General features: G+C 29.9%; 1 protein-coding gene across 1 annotated transcript in view; it reads left to right on the forward strand.

Annotated features, from left to right (window-relative positions):
* Positions 1–2,477: 2,477 nt before the first annotated feature.
* Positions 2,478–15,127, forward strand: part of LOC132945269 (calpain-C) — a 30,917-nt gene continuing 18,267 nt past the window's right edge. The window contains exons 1-3 of the mRNA XM_061014962.1: positions 2,478–2,659; positions 7,492–7,640; positions 12,302–12,371. Of these exons, the coding sequence (XP_060870945.1) occupies positions 7,503–7,640; positions 12,302–12,371 (208 nt within the window). The 5' untranslated portion in view covers positions 2,478–2,659; positions 7,492–7,502. The remainder of the gene's footprint in view (positions 2,660–7,491; positions 7,641–12,301; positions 12,372–15,127) is intronic.

The following is a 15,127-nucleotide window of genomic DNA, read 5'->3' on the forward strand; positions in this document are numbered from 1 at the left end:
AAAAATTTAAAGCCATGACTAAAAAAGGGTTATATCCAGGGTTAGGTAATAATTTATATATATATATATGTGCTATAATATTACTATAAATATCGCTAAATATGCAATAAAAACAACCAAAATATGCAAAAATCGTTCAATCGAAAACCAAACTAGTTTAGTACAAGAACACTAGTCGACGACTGTATTAATACAGTATACAATTATACGCTTTCAACACTCGTTAGACGATAATCACAGCCATAAATGACAAAAAAATGGCTAAGTAACTAAATATGACTTACAAGTCAAGGTTAGAATAGTGTCAGTGGCGCCTGAAAATAAACATACAAGCTGACGAGACCGATAGGTTAATTAAAAATAATAAAATGTAATTATTTGGACCTATCATGGACTTGATATAATATTTTATTGAGCCGCGATATATTTTGTACTTTAAGGTTCTTTATAACTATAATACTATTTCACGCAGTTGTTTTTTAAAAACCTAACCTAACATTTTGTTATACTTATTATACTATTGAATGCGACGGCCGACGAATGTAAACAACATAAGGTAATAAATTGTTTAAAACTTAAAATATAGTTTTTTTTTTTTTATTATTGATCTTAAAAACAACTCGGCAGCAAAGGCCATTAGTTCATAATTCTTAATAACAATTTAGATAATATACATAGGGTTCATAGATACAATTATATTTTGTTAATTAAATTAGTTAGCTTAAGAAATTTAAGCGTTTTTTTGTTCTGATCAGGTTGTGGTCCGAGAGTTGAGTCGAGGGTTTCGGTCAAGTTGAGGTCCATTCGCTCCTGGTCGTAAACATGACATTCAGTCAAGATGTGTTTGACGGTGAGATGTTGGCCGCAGGCTTCACAGAAGGGGGGTTGGTCATTGGACATGAGATATCCGTGGGTAAGTTTAGTATGCCCTATTCTTAAACGATTTAAGGCGGTTTCTTCTTTTCGATTGTGGTTGGAATTATCCCATCTGAAAGTTATTGACTTAATCTGGTTTAATTTAGTATTCTGGCTATTCCAGGATATGTTAAAACTTAAAAGTATTTAATATTAGTATTTATTTTACAGTAATGTGTGTGTGTGTGTGTGTGTGTTATTGTTTTATGTATGAAGATAAAATAGAAAATATATAGAAGATAGAAGATAAAATCCTTCAATCTTTAACTTAAAGTGCAAATATATTAGTTTATTAAGATTAATTAAAATATTGACAACAATCGTCAAAATCGCTAGAATTTGCTAATTCAATTTTTAAATTTGATACCTTAGACTTGAAAATGTACCTAATACAAAATTCTGTATGTGGTATAAGTTATTCTTACTAAAATTTAAAAAACAAAGTTCAAACCATTCTACAATAGGTCGCTACTGACTTAGATAAAGTTTAGGTATGTTTAATAACGCTAAAAATGCGATTTTTTATGCAATTGATTTTTGGTAAAAATTAGTTCACTACTATAGTATTACTAATCGAAAAACATATTATTAATAGCAATATAATTAATTAATATCCTTGAAGTTACTATCCACCCTTTCCTACTGTAATTGAATTATTTAGTGGATAATTTTTTTTCCAAAAATTTTATAAATTCATTATTATAGAAAAAAGTGAACAAGTATGGTGAGTCACCCAAAATTCAAAACAGAGCGACTTCTTCGGTTTCCTTAGAAATTACAAACAAGTAGATTTATTTTGTGGTCTTATATTTTATAATTTATAGTTAATAATGCATGTACCTACGTTTAACCACCGATCGATATATTATGATATAGTCATGGGTATTTTGTAACACCATCTGTCGTAATAATTTAAGCCTTTAATTTGTTTAGGAAATAAATACTATTGCAAAATAATTATCAACGTTTTAAATATTTACGTACGTGGCAATTTCATAATAAATAATTGTAATGAATATATATATTATATATTATTATTATATAATATATATTATGCATATCAGTATGCATCGTTATAACTATCATTCCGTTTAGGCACAATGGTACAGAAAGGAGCATATTTACCTTTTATACATTTTAACTCCTAATGTATAATAATATTATAGTTTATTTTTTATTTTTTGGAATTTAGCACAACTCTTCCAATAATCTTGTAAATATTGTTCGCATCCTTTTTTCACGGTTAGTTTATTATTAAATTAGATGAAATAGCTCTAAAATCCATTATAATATAGTTATATGATTTGGTATACTTTTATAATAAGGCTATATTATTTAATTATTATCGTTGTACGGAAATTCTCAAAACAATGCCCGAAGTTTATAAATTATCCAAAAAATAGTTTAGTTGCACGTAGAGTTGCCCACGTCATTGAAATCGGGCTCAATAGTTGCATTTCGATAATTTCGTGGTTCGTCGACATCTCTTGAGCTACTCTCGGCACGCAGCGCGGTTGTACAACAGGTCTCTCTTGTACAAGCGCGCGCAGTCCTCCGCGCAGAGTCAGTTAACAGGTGTTCATCCTGCGGTGCGGTTGTGTGTCGGTAATCTGTTGTGGTCGTGTATTTTTATTTTTAAGTCCAGTGTCAAATAATAGTTAGTGATAATTATATAGTTAAAAGTTGGCGAATGCTATTCGAATTCGGGGTAGTGTATTGCAATACAGTTCTGGAAATTAAAAACGTGAGTTTCTATACACAATATTGATTCAATTGCATGGTTATTATTGGATTGTACACAGCAGCACTATATTTTGTTAGCTGTCAATATTGTACGATTTTCAAGATAAAATACTGGAACGTCGAACACATATCATTGGGAAAGCCATTGGATAGTTTTCCCAAAACGTTTAATTTGTTCACGTCTACAATGAGATGTGATGCACGTTGAAATATATTATTAATATTATAGAAATATGATGTACACTATTTTGGAATGTCATTCAAGTGTACGGTGTACGTTAGTGGCTATGCGATATTTACTCGTAATTATGTATGAGGCTAATAAAAAAAAAAATAATAAAACTGGCTAGACCAGGTATACATGGGACCAATAGTTTGTAAATATGAACGCCTGCGGCATGCAATATTTTGATCCATTTAATAGTTTTAATCTGGACCAAAAACTAGGTACAGAGTGCCATCCATCCGTACAGTACGCTTTCGTGTGTACTATCGCGGTTTTGTGAAGTTCCCCACATTTGTCACGACTGATATTTTCATTTTTTTTTCGGGTTTTTTTTAATGTTCCGCTGACCTTATTTTTTTTCATATAAAATGAAAGAAAAATGAATTCATTGTTTCTGAAAATATAAACAATGTTAAAATACCTACAAATAATGTGAATTGTTAGTTAAAATAGATTTTCTAATATTATTTCATGCTTTTAGAGATGTACGATTCTCAACAGTATCCAAAACTTTGAATCGATTCTCACAAGTTTAACACTTCAAAGTAATTATCAGTTATCACCAAAAAATAGAATAAAAACATCTCATTTAGTACAAAAAAATATAATTGTTTATTATAATTTTCATATTTATATGAATAGAATACTAGATAATAGTTTAAAAACAAAAACTGTTAATTCTCAAATTCTCTTTTATTTTAACAAAAGTATGAAAGTATGAATCTGCTTGTACCGTCATTTTAAAACCAAATAGAAAAAATTGCGCAGTATCTATAATACGTTTCAATTTAAATTACTCTAGTTAGATAAAATTATATTTTTGTTACATGTATAAGATTAGATTAATACTGTACTATGCACGTACTTAAAATAAGTTATAGGTGTCACAAATGCCTAATAGGATAGGTTAAGTATCCTGAAACCTAATACTGTTTACTCTACTATACAGAGGTACCCACTAATTACTAAGTATATTTGCACATGCTTATAGTAGGTACTATATTACTCTATTTACCTCTAGCTTAGTTCATAGTTGAGTTACAATGCAGTTGTTTACTATATTAAATTCGCAACTTATCTTTTATTATAATTGTAATATAAATTATATAAAAATGATTTTAAAACTTCTCTTTTTTAAATCCTTAATGTAATTTGAAACCAACACAGCAATACATAATCATTTTAAGGATAATTTGTTATCATATTTCTATGTTATTACTGAGCACAGTGCGTCAAACAAATTTTTTGAGGAGGAGCTTTTGTTAAAAAATGAAGGTCTATCTAAAACAGTGGCATTTTCATCATTTTTTTTTAAACTACTAGGTTTATAATAATTTACAAATGCCTAAAATAGTATGCAGCGTGTTCTTTTATAAAACTTTAATTATACATTAAAAATATTTTTAATGTACGAACTCGACTTAAAATCAGTGGTTGCTTAAAGTAAAAATAATATTTTATAATTAAAAAAAAATAAGTGGAACTATTGTGACGGTTTTATTGACACTATTTTATTTTTGACAATTGGTCTATTGCGTTTCCAGGTCATTTCAATATCTGAATATTATCTACTCCAATTAAACTGAATTTAATTTTTACTTATATCTTGTTATATGACTGTAAAAGTTTTAAAACTTCTTGATTCGAAATGATTGAAAGAAAATTGGTATTACGAAAATATAAGCGTTTATGGTTCAGTGTAATATTACATGTATTGTAATAATACCGTTCTATGTTAATAACTATATTTATAATAAATTACATTGCGAAATAACGTACCTATAGTAAATACGTGATAATTATTACTTGGTCCGATTTATCGATTAAAGCGTTTACCAGCTATGATCGTGATAAGAATTTAACGAATTCGCAATTATAGGTAACAAAAATATTTAGATAATGGTTACAACATTTAAAGAATGCAAAAGTTATTATAAAATAGGTATACCCTCGAAATATTTTTTTATACAATCTGACTTAACGAATTATAATGCATAACATTAACAATCTATGTACCAATTTTGCTTTGTGCAAATTTCCTTGGATCAATAAGCCAAAATTAAAAAATTGTATACGCGAATAGAATATAGTATTCAATTTACATAAGGAACCGTATTTCCATTCTATATAACAACACGGACGAGATTATTATTCGAGGGATTTTTTTATCAATTTGATTCATTACGAGTTCCAAAAAATGGCAATGATATCAGTAAACGATTTAAATTTAAAATACTAAATTGATTTTAAGCTTCGTTAACAAATACCTAATGTAGTCCATTGTAATATATGGCCAAAATACCACAGTCGGGCTTAAGAATTCCGTCTATTGGTGTATTCACCGCACGTATTTGGCCCCAACATTAGTGTAGGTACACATTATATTCGCAGTGTTCTACAGACGCGCACAAACGTGAAATGACTGTTAACAGGTGACATCATGCTAACACCTATCCAAAATATAATGCTGCTGAGTATGGGACATTGAACCTTTGTGTATTTCTGGTATAGTTCGTATTATATTACTATTATTATCATTATATAAACCGTGAAATTCTTTATAAACTCACATGGCGCAGATATGTTTTATACGATATAGTGTGAGAGACTGTGAAGGTACTATTTTTTTACTGTTATCTATACAACAATCATTGTAAAAATATTAAAATTTACTAGCGTATAATGTGTTAGTGACACGCCTAAATGAACTTCTTGCAGTTCGTTGATAAAAAAAAAATACGAAATTAAACGTTTATAAATATAGGATGAATATAATATTATTATAGAGATAAAAATGTCATAGGTCGTACCCACATTGAATATCTTTAAAATCTCTCTTAAAACAACAAATAACAAATGTACCTACATATAACATACTTATCAGATTTTTGAAGACACGATTTACAAGATGAACATTCTTAATATCATCTGCTCTAAATTCTGCACGAAATGATTTATTTGCAATGTCACAATCACATGACATCAATCTAAATTGCCGTATCATTTATATACATCTTTCGTTCTTTGTGCAACTCACATAAGTGCATTTAAACTTGTTTTTAGGATATCGCAATTTTCGTTACAATTGTCATGCAGTCCGTGTATTATCGTGCGTTAATCATTTTACCGGAATAATATTTTCACATTTGATTAAAAAATAAAACATTTTATAGTTTAATGATTTTTAATTCAGCCTAGTGAAATTATAGAGGTCATTGACGTCTACTACATAATATCGTGTATAATGTATTGTGTAATCCATATATATATATCACAACTAGAGCTTTTTTTTTTTTCATAAAAATCTGTCATGTTTGCGGGGGCTATGAAAATTGTTTTGGGTACTTTACAATACTAAGTCCATCGAGCCACCACCTTTAGTTGTACACTTGTGCTTATGGACAGATCACGTCATTATTTATACATTTGATGACCTATATAAAAGCATACAACGTTTGAATGGAAAAATCAAATTCGCTATATCATAATATTATTTAGGGTAAATTGTAACAGTACACATCCAGATAGTTTTGTATTTTTATATACGTATTATAATTTTATTATTGGTGCCAAATGATTGTTAGCAGTAAAAAAATCTAATACCAGAGAGGAAAATAATTATTGTAAATGATGACCGTGTTTATGGTCGTTCGGGTCGTGGGAGGAGGACGATACGTTGACCTTAAACTCCGGTCGATGATGTCAAACTATAGAACAACGTACCAGCTGCACGTGAAACCGAAATAAAAAAAAATGACAGACCATATATGCGTTATTATATAGCAGTCAGCGGAGAAAAATGAAGCCGATCAATTAACTACTTTCCCTGCAAAAATTGACTTTTACTTAAGATGCCTTCCGGGGGGCTGGCTGGGGATCGAATAGGTATATTGGGACAGTCGAATGAACCGCATTCCTGATACTCACCTGAATATAATATGTTATGGGCCTTGAATCCGGAAATCCTGCACGTAACCTAATTTTGTATGCAAAAAAAAATACATCGATCAACATAGACGTCTGAGGGTTTGACCCTCTAGCTAATTATATTTATTTTAATTACTATCGCGTGCAAAATAGCATCATAAAACGATTTTTTACCTGTTCAATTATGTATGATAACTAACAACTATCGTAAGTTTTATTTCGATGACAATATCAAAATTAATTTGTTTACAATAGAATTTTATGTTGAAATAAAATAAATACAATTAATTCCATTGTGTTTAGTTGATCGTAAATAATTATGCCTTGGTATATTATATTATTATTTCAACTGTCGGGGCTTATATTGTATCTACACATTGAATAAAATGTTTTCTTATTTAGCTTTACTAACTTGAATTTATAATTTTGTTTACTGTTTACTACCTAAGTGGCTATAAGTATATAATATGAAATTTAATGCTGCAGGTTAATTTGTATAGTTTTACTTTAGAATATGTTAATAACTTATATCAATTTAAATAATAAATAAGATAGCCCGTGGACGCACATTTGCGTGCGTGTATAATGCATAAATACTGTTGGTGTATAATTTTTATATTTTAACTTCATACCTAAATACTGTTATGATGATCACATAAAATTATGCTTTTGTTCTACAGAACTCTTCGTGATGGGCGATTACGACAGGATCCACAGAATGTGTCAAAAACGCGGGGAATTATGGGAGGATCCCGATTTCCCTGCCACCCAGTCGTCAGTGTTTTACCACCAAAAGCCACCATTCCAATTCGTGTGGAAAAGACCCAAGGTTAGTAACATGTTAACGATATTACGAAGCTTCGGTGTAAGAGAAGTTTTTAACTAAGTCGTATTAATCGATAAGGTAGACAGGCGATGGTGGGCGATCATATAAAATATATGTACGTATATGACTAGTAGGATGATGGAGCACCCACACGGTACTTACCAAAGTGGTAGGTACGAGACGACGATGCAACGACCTTTAAAAAATAAAATTACGTTAAATCCGATAAATAAGGTATTATAATGGACGCCTGTGTTATTTAACAGACTATAACAGTGTATTTTATAAGCCACGTGAATGACGTGGTTCTGTGTAGTTACAACTTACAGCGTGGAACGTTTACCTATATATGGTGGGATGTATAGTGTGTATATAAACGGTATACCCGGCAGTGCTGTAATGAATACTCTGAAAATGTGTTTATAATACTTATCTAATAGGTAGTATTATTTTGACTAGACAGTGCGTCTAAGATAATAAACAGAAATACTTTTCACACACAAAAACAGCATTTCTATTTCAATTCATATAATATAATATACTTATATACCTAATAATATATTTTATTATCTTACATTATTTTTGAAATAAGTCATAATTACACTTTAGTAACATAAATTTTTAGATTCTGAGCGGAGCGAGGAAGCTAGTGGTTTTACAATGATTTTTATTTTTTTTTATCCTGTAAACTAAATTTCTACCAGAAGGAGTTCTTCTATTTCAACATATAGTATCTTATCTTTTAGAAAATTGGATCAAGATGGTCATTTTTTGATTTTCTCAATAGTTTCTTAACACCATGGGAAAAACCACCAACATTTATTTTTCTAACTTATTTTTTTTCTAACGCTTTGCTTATCACCATAGAAACGAATAAAATTTAAACATTGCATTCAAATCGAATACTGTAAATTGTAATAATTAACTATCCTGCCCGAGGACAGAAGAGACGATGAACAAACTTCCACCACTGCTGACCTACCTCACCCCGCTGCACTTTTCCGCTTTTTTTTAAATGTTCATCCATCATCCGCCATTCTACAGAATCATTCATTTTTCAACGTTTACACCACGATAAATAACACATTAATTAATACAATAATTTATTTTTTAATCAATCGATATTTGTGATCACTATTTACGGAATTATTATCAAAGAAATAACATAAATCGAATCACCCCCCGAAGTACTTATATATTCAATACCAATAATACGTATTTAAAATACATTTTTTATACCTTATAGCACTTTCACTCCGGGAACATCTATATGGTTAGGTTAGGTCAAATTGAACCGACGTTCGATCATCGTTGACAAACGCTTTTCCTGCTCAATTCAAACGGTGTACGTCATGTTTTCCGTAATAATTATAATGACGTTTGTGGTACCATCGACCGCGCGAAATCGAGTTCTACAATAGTTATTTTAATATTATACAATGACACCGAAGCTCGTCCAGAGAACATTTACGCGAATCGGACTCGAGAATTATTGCAATTTGAACGGAGCGATTTATAGCGATGCACCAGCTGCAGCTGCTGTCGAATCGTCGGACGATTATTATCAGAAAGGTGTGGGACGTGCGAATTAATTTCGCATAATATTAATTATATACTGTATGCACACGCGCGTATTATGCAACCTAACCTACGGTACTGTTATTATAATATTACAATAATAACGTGCCCTACGCATCTCACGTCGTCGGATATGTCATCGGCCGGGCTCGCGTATATTATTATACGATTGTCGGACTTGTCGATATTGTAAGGCCACTCCCTCGAAGTTTGCACCCAACGAGTCGCGAACATTATTGTCGCTCACCGCGAGAGGTCTTCAATATTGTTATTGTGCTCTCTCGTCGTGACTACAATATATATTATAATAATGTGCAATGCCATTGTTCGCGCGGCGAGAATTGAAAATCGTATTTATTGTTTTCGCCTATATTATATTATATCGCGTACCTATACTTGTATTCAATGTTAATTACTATTACTATTGGTCGGCATCTCTATATATTATATCTTACGTGTTGGCGTCATTATAATACGGTGCACATCGACCGTGGTACATGCTCAATATAATAGCCCGGTAACCGTGTACAAGCATAATATCAGACATGCAAGCTGCGCCGCCGCATTCTCGAACGCATATGACTAATACATTTTCATCGACACCGCACCGTGTCCGCTTACAATGCGACTAATAATCTCCCCCCCCCCCCCCCCCCGAAAACCGTACGCAATTAACCGAATCATAATATTATAATGTTCCGACCAGTTAAATATTGTGTCCCTTCACCCTTGTGGCTCGTTGTTATTAATCGTATATTAATCAAACAAACTCCGTATGCGCACATCAGTTCGACACTTTGATGGCGACGTTCGAGATTTAAACATCTTTGCGTGTATCTATAATAAATTCGAAATCAGCTGAACGTTCCCCACACATGTTGAGTCGAGAGCATTTTTTTTTTTTTTAATTTAGGCATACAAATCAATAACCACAACGCTGCGACGCGTTGTAATTGAAATGGTACATTATTAATCTACGATGGCTTGTTAAAAGTGACCCAACTGTGCCGTCTAAATTTATTTGACATCAGGCTCGTAATACTGTGTAATAGATGTTATTTTTCACTCGAATAGTTCAACTAAAACACTCATTTAAATGTTATGGTTTTTCTATTAGCAAAATATAGCAATATAGCAAAATAGCTAAAATAGCTAGCAAAATAGTACTACACAAAACGAATACATTTTAACAGTAGTTGTAATTATTGTTGTCTTATTCCGACACGCGAATAATAAAAAAAAACCAATTATGATCACCGTTTAATCCCGTGATAAAGTACCGATATCTAACGATGTTTTGAAAATTACACAAAATATTTTGTTAAAATCCCACGCTCAGGCCGGCAAATTATTTTTGCATTAATGTTTCGTCATGTTCCGGCTCCTTAACTATGTGTCGTCGCCCAGCGAGGAAAATAATATGTAACTGAAACAAATAAATACGAACACGGCCAATTATCATTTTTTTTTTCTTCCACTAACTACCATGCGTATGTGTGTATTGTATCATGCGGGGCGTAATTATTTTCGAGTTTCGGACCGTCGAGTCTGCAGCAGTAAACGCGACGTCTCTGCAGCGTTCGTTCTCAGCACACAACAACAATAATAATAATAATAATAATAATAGTATAATATTATAACGACCAAAACGTCCGCCCGGCGATCACATTTTTCTCGATATCTCCGAATGTCTGATTTTATTCGTTTTGCCCGTCATCACCGGTCATTGATAATCGATGAACGTTTATAAAATTGAAAAATAAAAATAAATTACGACGGTTCGCGGGAACATGGAATGCGCATCGCATATATAATATTATTATATTATGATAATACTATGTGCGCGTACGATATATACACATTATATATGGGTTTAATATATTATAAATACGTGTTTCTATTGCCAGGTATATATACGCGTACGATGAAGAACCACTGACCATTGTAAGTAGGTTATGTGAGTGTGAGTGAGTGTGTGTGTGTGTGTGTGTGTGTGTGAGTTGCGCCCAGTGAAACCGACCGGCTGTGAATGTTTTAAACGGGAGATGATGTCCCTCGGCCGAAAACGTCCATTGAACGGTGTAGCATACATATTTTATTTTTATGCGTTATTATTACTTCTTACTGTTTTCCAAATTCCATTCATGTATAATGTATGGAATAATATACAACGTGCATCGTACATTTACGATACATAATATTATATACGTACACAATATACACGATACACATGATAGGTATTATATTATAATATAATATATATATTATTTATATACATGAATATGACGTCCGTTATGGTGTAAAATAATACAATATGCATTTATACGTTATTTATATACCGTCGCGTGTGAGGATCAAACAATACGAAACTGCGTCTGAATCACTATACGACTGTCCATTTTGAGTTATTAGAAACGATTTCAATGAACTGGAGAACCGGTCGGATTTTGATGAACTAGTGAGATACATTACATGGGTATCGGGAATATGAGAAATTACTTTTCGAAATTTATAAAAAAAAAAGAACAAAATAATATAAATTAAACAATAATATCACTAAAATATCATAATATTATAAATAAAAAAAAACTAACCATTCAAAACTTAAACATTATTTTCAAATTAAAAAGCATTTTGGGTGCGTTTTATCATAATCGCTAATACATAATATAACACAATTAGATTATAGTATTAAATTATGATTGCAAACAATAGAAACGATTTATACGCAAACTATATGTACCTATACGTATGATATTTTTTTAAAAATATATTTAAATAAATAGAAATAAATACTTACACTGTTTTATACATTTTTAAATATTGAAATTTACATTCGATATATAGGTACTTTTAGGGTTTTTATTTTTAGTGTTATATATAGTTTTTTATATTTAATTAGGATCGAAATTTTAATTATTTTAAGTAGGTATAGATAATTATACAATATTTTTACTTCACCTGCTTGAACGTTTTTAATAGATAAAGTGTAAAATTTATTTTGTATATCATCATTATAGAGTATAAACTAAAAATGAAACAGATCTCCAATAAATAAATTATAATATTATACCTTTTTGTTTTAGGAGATATGTAATAGACCGGTTTTCGTCAGTGATTCCACGTCTCAATTTGATATCAGTCCAGGAAAAATGGGTAAGAGTAATACATTTCTCAATGAATGATTAGTCGTAAATATCTTTATTATCACTTCGTATTTCAGTATTCGTTAAGAATTGGAAAAGAAGTGTTTATTCGTTCTAATTACTATTTTTTTTTCCACTCAAATTCTCTATTTTTGTTTTTTTTTGTGCAACTCTATATAGCTACTATTTTTTTGAAAACTCATGCTTTTTGACTTTCACTTCTATGATTTGTGTCTGTGTCTGTAATAGAAGGGCAAAATAAAATCAGAGAGAGTGCCCATGTCTAATTTCTGATACTTAGTGTGCGTGAAAATTGTCGATACATTTATTTTTTCCAATATAGTATATACCATATTCTAGCAAACGCTTTTCTTTATTTATTTACGTATTTCAAATAAATCCGTTCATCATTATCATTCAAATAAAAAAAAACGTTACTATTGTATCATTTTCAACTGTCATCACTTTGAAAGACAGTTTTGTTAGCCTTAATTTTAATTATTTTAGCAAGTACGTAAAGTATGTCGATTTCGCACTACAAATTAAACCATTTCAATTACATTAGGTAAATAGCTTTATGGGTACCAAACAAAAATTAAAATCAAGTGTTTACAATCTATTATTTACTTCCGACATTTCTTAGTTCACTAAATATCATAACAGTATTTTATTAAACAGTTTTTATTTTTTGCTATACAGCAAGTGTTAAATATTATATTATATAAGAAACAATTTACTTGTATTTTAAACACAAGATTTAGGCAGGTAAAAAATTGTTAAGAGTCAGATAGGTGATAGATGATAAAATACATTTTAAAGATGCTATTATATAATTATTTACTCGAGAATATATATTAATAATTACTGTACAAAATTAGATAGCTACCTACCTAGTTTGAAATTTATGATGTACGCAGCTCAAAGTATACTTTAGTTTTATGATAATTTTTATACTAAAATAATTTAGTCCCTACTCCCTAGGTATAGTATATTTTATAATGTACTTAGAAGTTTGTATATAATATATGCATATTCCATAAATAATATTATAATTAAATAGGTACACAACTTATTATAGAAAAATAATATACAAAATCATTTATGCTCTAGTTGTTTTAAAAATATAGGAAACACTAATAAAATTACGGCTATTTTGAATATTGAATAAAATTAAAATTAATTATTAATATTTTTTCTGTAAGATCTTGTTTAACATTTTGGGGATATTGTAAAATAATTTAAATCCCGAGCTAAATACAAAATTTGTTAAAAGTTTATATTATAGAATTTTGAAATAGTAAAAATATTTCTTTTTTTTCGATTTCTTAGGTAGCAGTAAGTAGAAATAGAATAAATAATAATACGTTTTAAACTAAATTACTATTTTTCTTTAAAGAGGATGTCAGCGCACTATTTGTTTTCTCTCTCTTACCCACGCGCAACAATACACAAAACGCATTTGCTCAGAATCGTTTTTTCTATGTTTTTAAGTAATTTTAGAATAAAATCACCCATTACAAAAAAGATAGGGAATAATATTTTAGAGGGAATGACATATAGGTCTTATATTTTATTGTTATTCGACTTTGTATTCGACTTTCAAAATAAACAAAAAAATATTGTAAATTTAAATTATGTTTAAATCGTTTTGAAACAATAATAAGAGAAATCAATATGACATTCCCTCAAAAATATTATTCTCTATCTTATTTGTAATGGGTGATTTTGCTCTAAGATTACTTAAAAACATAGAAAAAATGATTCTGCGCAAATGCATTTTGTCTATGTTGCGCGTGGACTAGAGAGAGAAAACAAATAGTGCGGTGACATCCTCTTAATAATATCATTGAGCTACGTGCGTGTATCATTAATCATTATATACATATACATGAATATAAATATTGAAAACCTTACAACTATGTTTTAAATTCATGATGCATGCAATAAATAAAAATGTATTTTAATATATTAATGGTTTATTTAACTTATTTCAGAATAATTTGATTTGTTCATCAGTATAATATCATAATATACATAATATGTAAACATGTCAGTATAGTTGTGTGACACATTAAATAGCATTGATGAAACTTATCAATTGAGATTACCTTTACTAAACTGCAGTGTCGAATGGGAAATAGTTTATATTATAATGTTAACCTATTTACACTGTAGTCATTTATCGATCAATGATCGTGTATAAATATCATTACGAGTAACTGGTTTTTATCAATTTTCTATAAAATATACCTATAAGTAAATACTAAATGTATAAGATTTAAAGAACGTCGTGACGGTCACAGCCTTGTGTAGGTAGTAGCTGGCGATAATTCCGTTTTATTATAATGTTTGTAAAAAGAAAGGAAAAAATAAGTACCTATGTACGTATTGTGTGGTCTTATTGAATTGATAAAAAAAAATAAACTAAAATTTGGATTTCAATGACCATTGACCACTGGCAGTCTTCTGGTTAAATTGTCAAAATGTCATAAGAAAAAGTCGGAACAGGATGTATAATTTTCAAGGTTATTTATATTGATTTATAATACCAAGTTTGGTGTTAAATGTAACAGCAGTAGTTTTCAAAATTGATCAAAGACAAGATACTAAACACGCGTTGGAGTCATTATTCATTTTTATTTATATTGTGTACAGTAGGTATGTAATGGAATACAAAAAGCTTAAAAGATATTTTATTCAAATCATATTTTATATTTTAAATGTTCAAACAGTTAAACATCAATAAAACGTATAATCATTTTTAGC

This window comes from Metopolophium dirhodum, chromosome 5, assembly GCF_019925205.1.
Source record: "Metopolophium dirhodum isolate CAU chromosome 5, ASM1992520v1, whole genome shotgun sequence".
NCBI lineage: Eukaryota > Metazoa > Arthropoda > Insecta > Hemiptera > Aphididae > Metopolophium > Metopolophium dirhodum.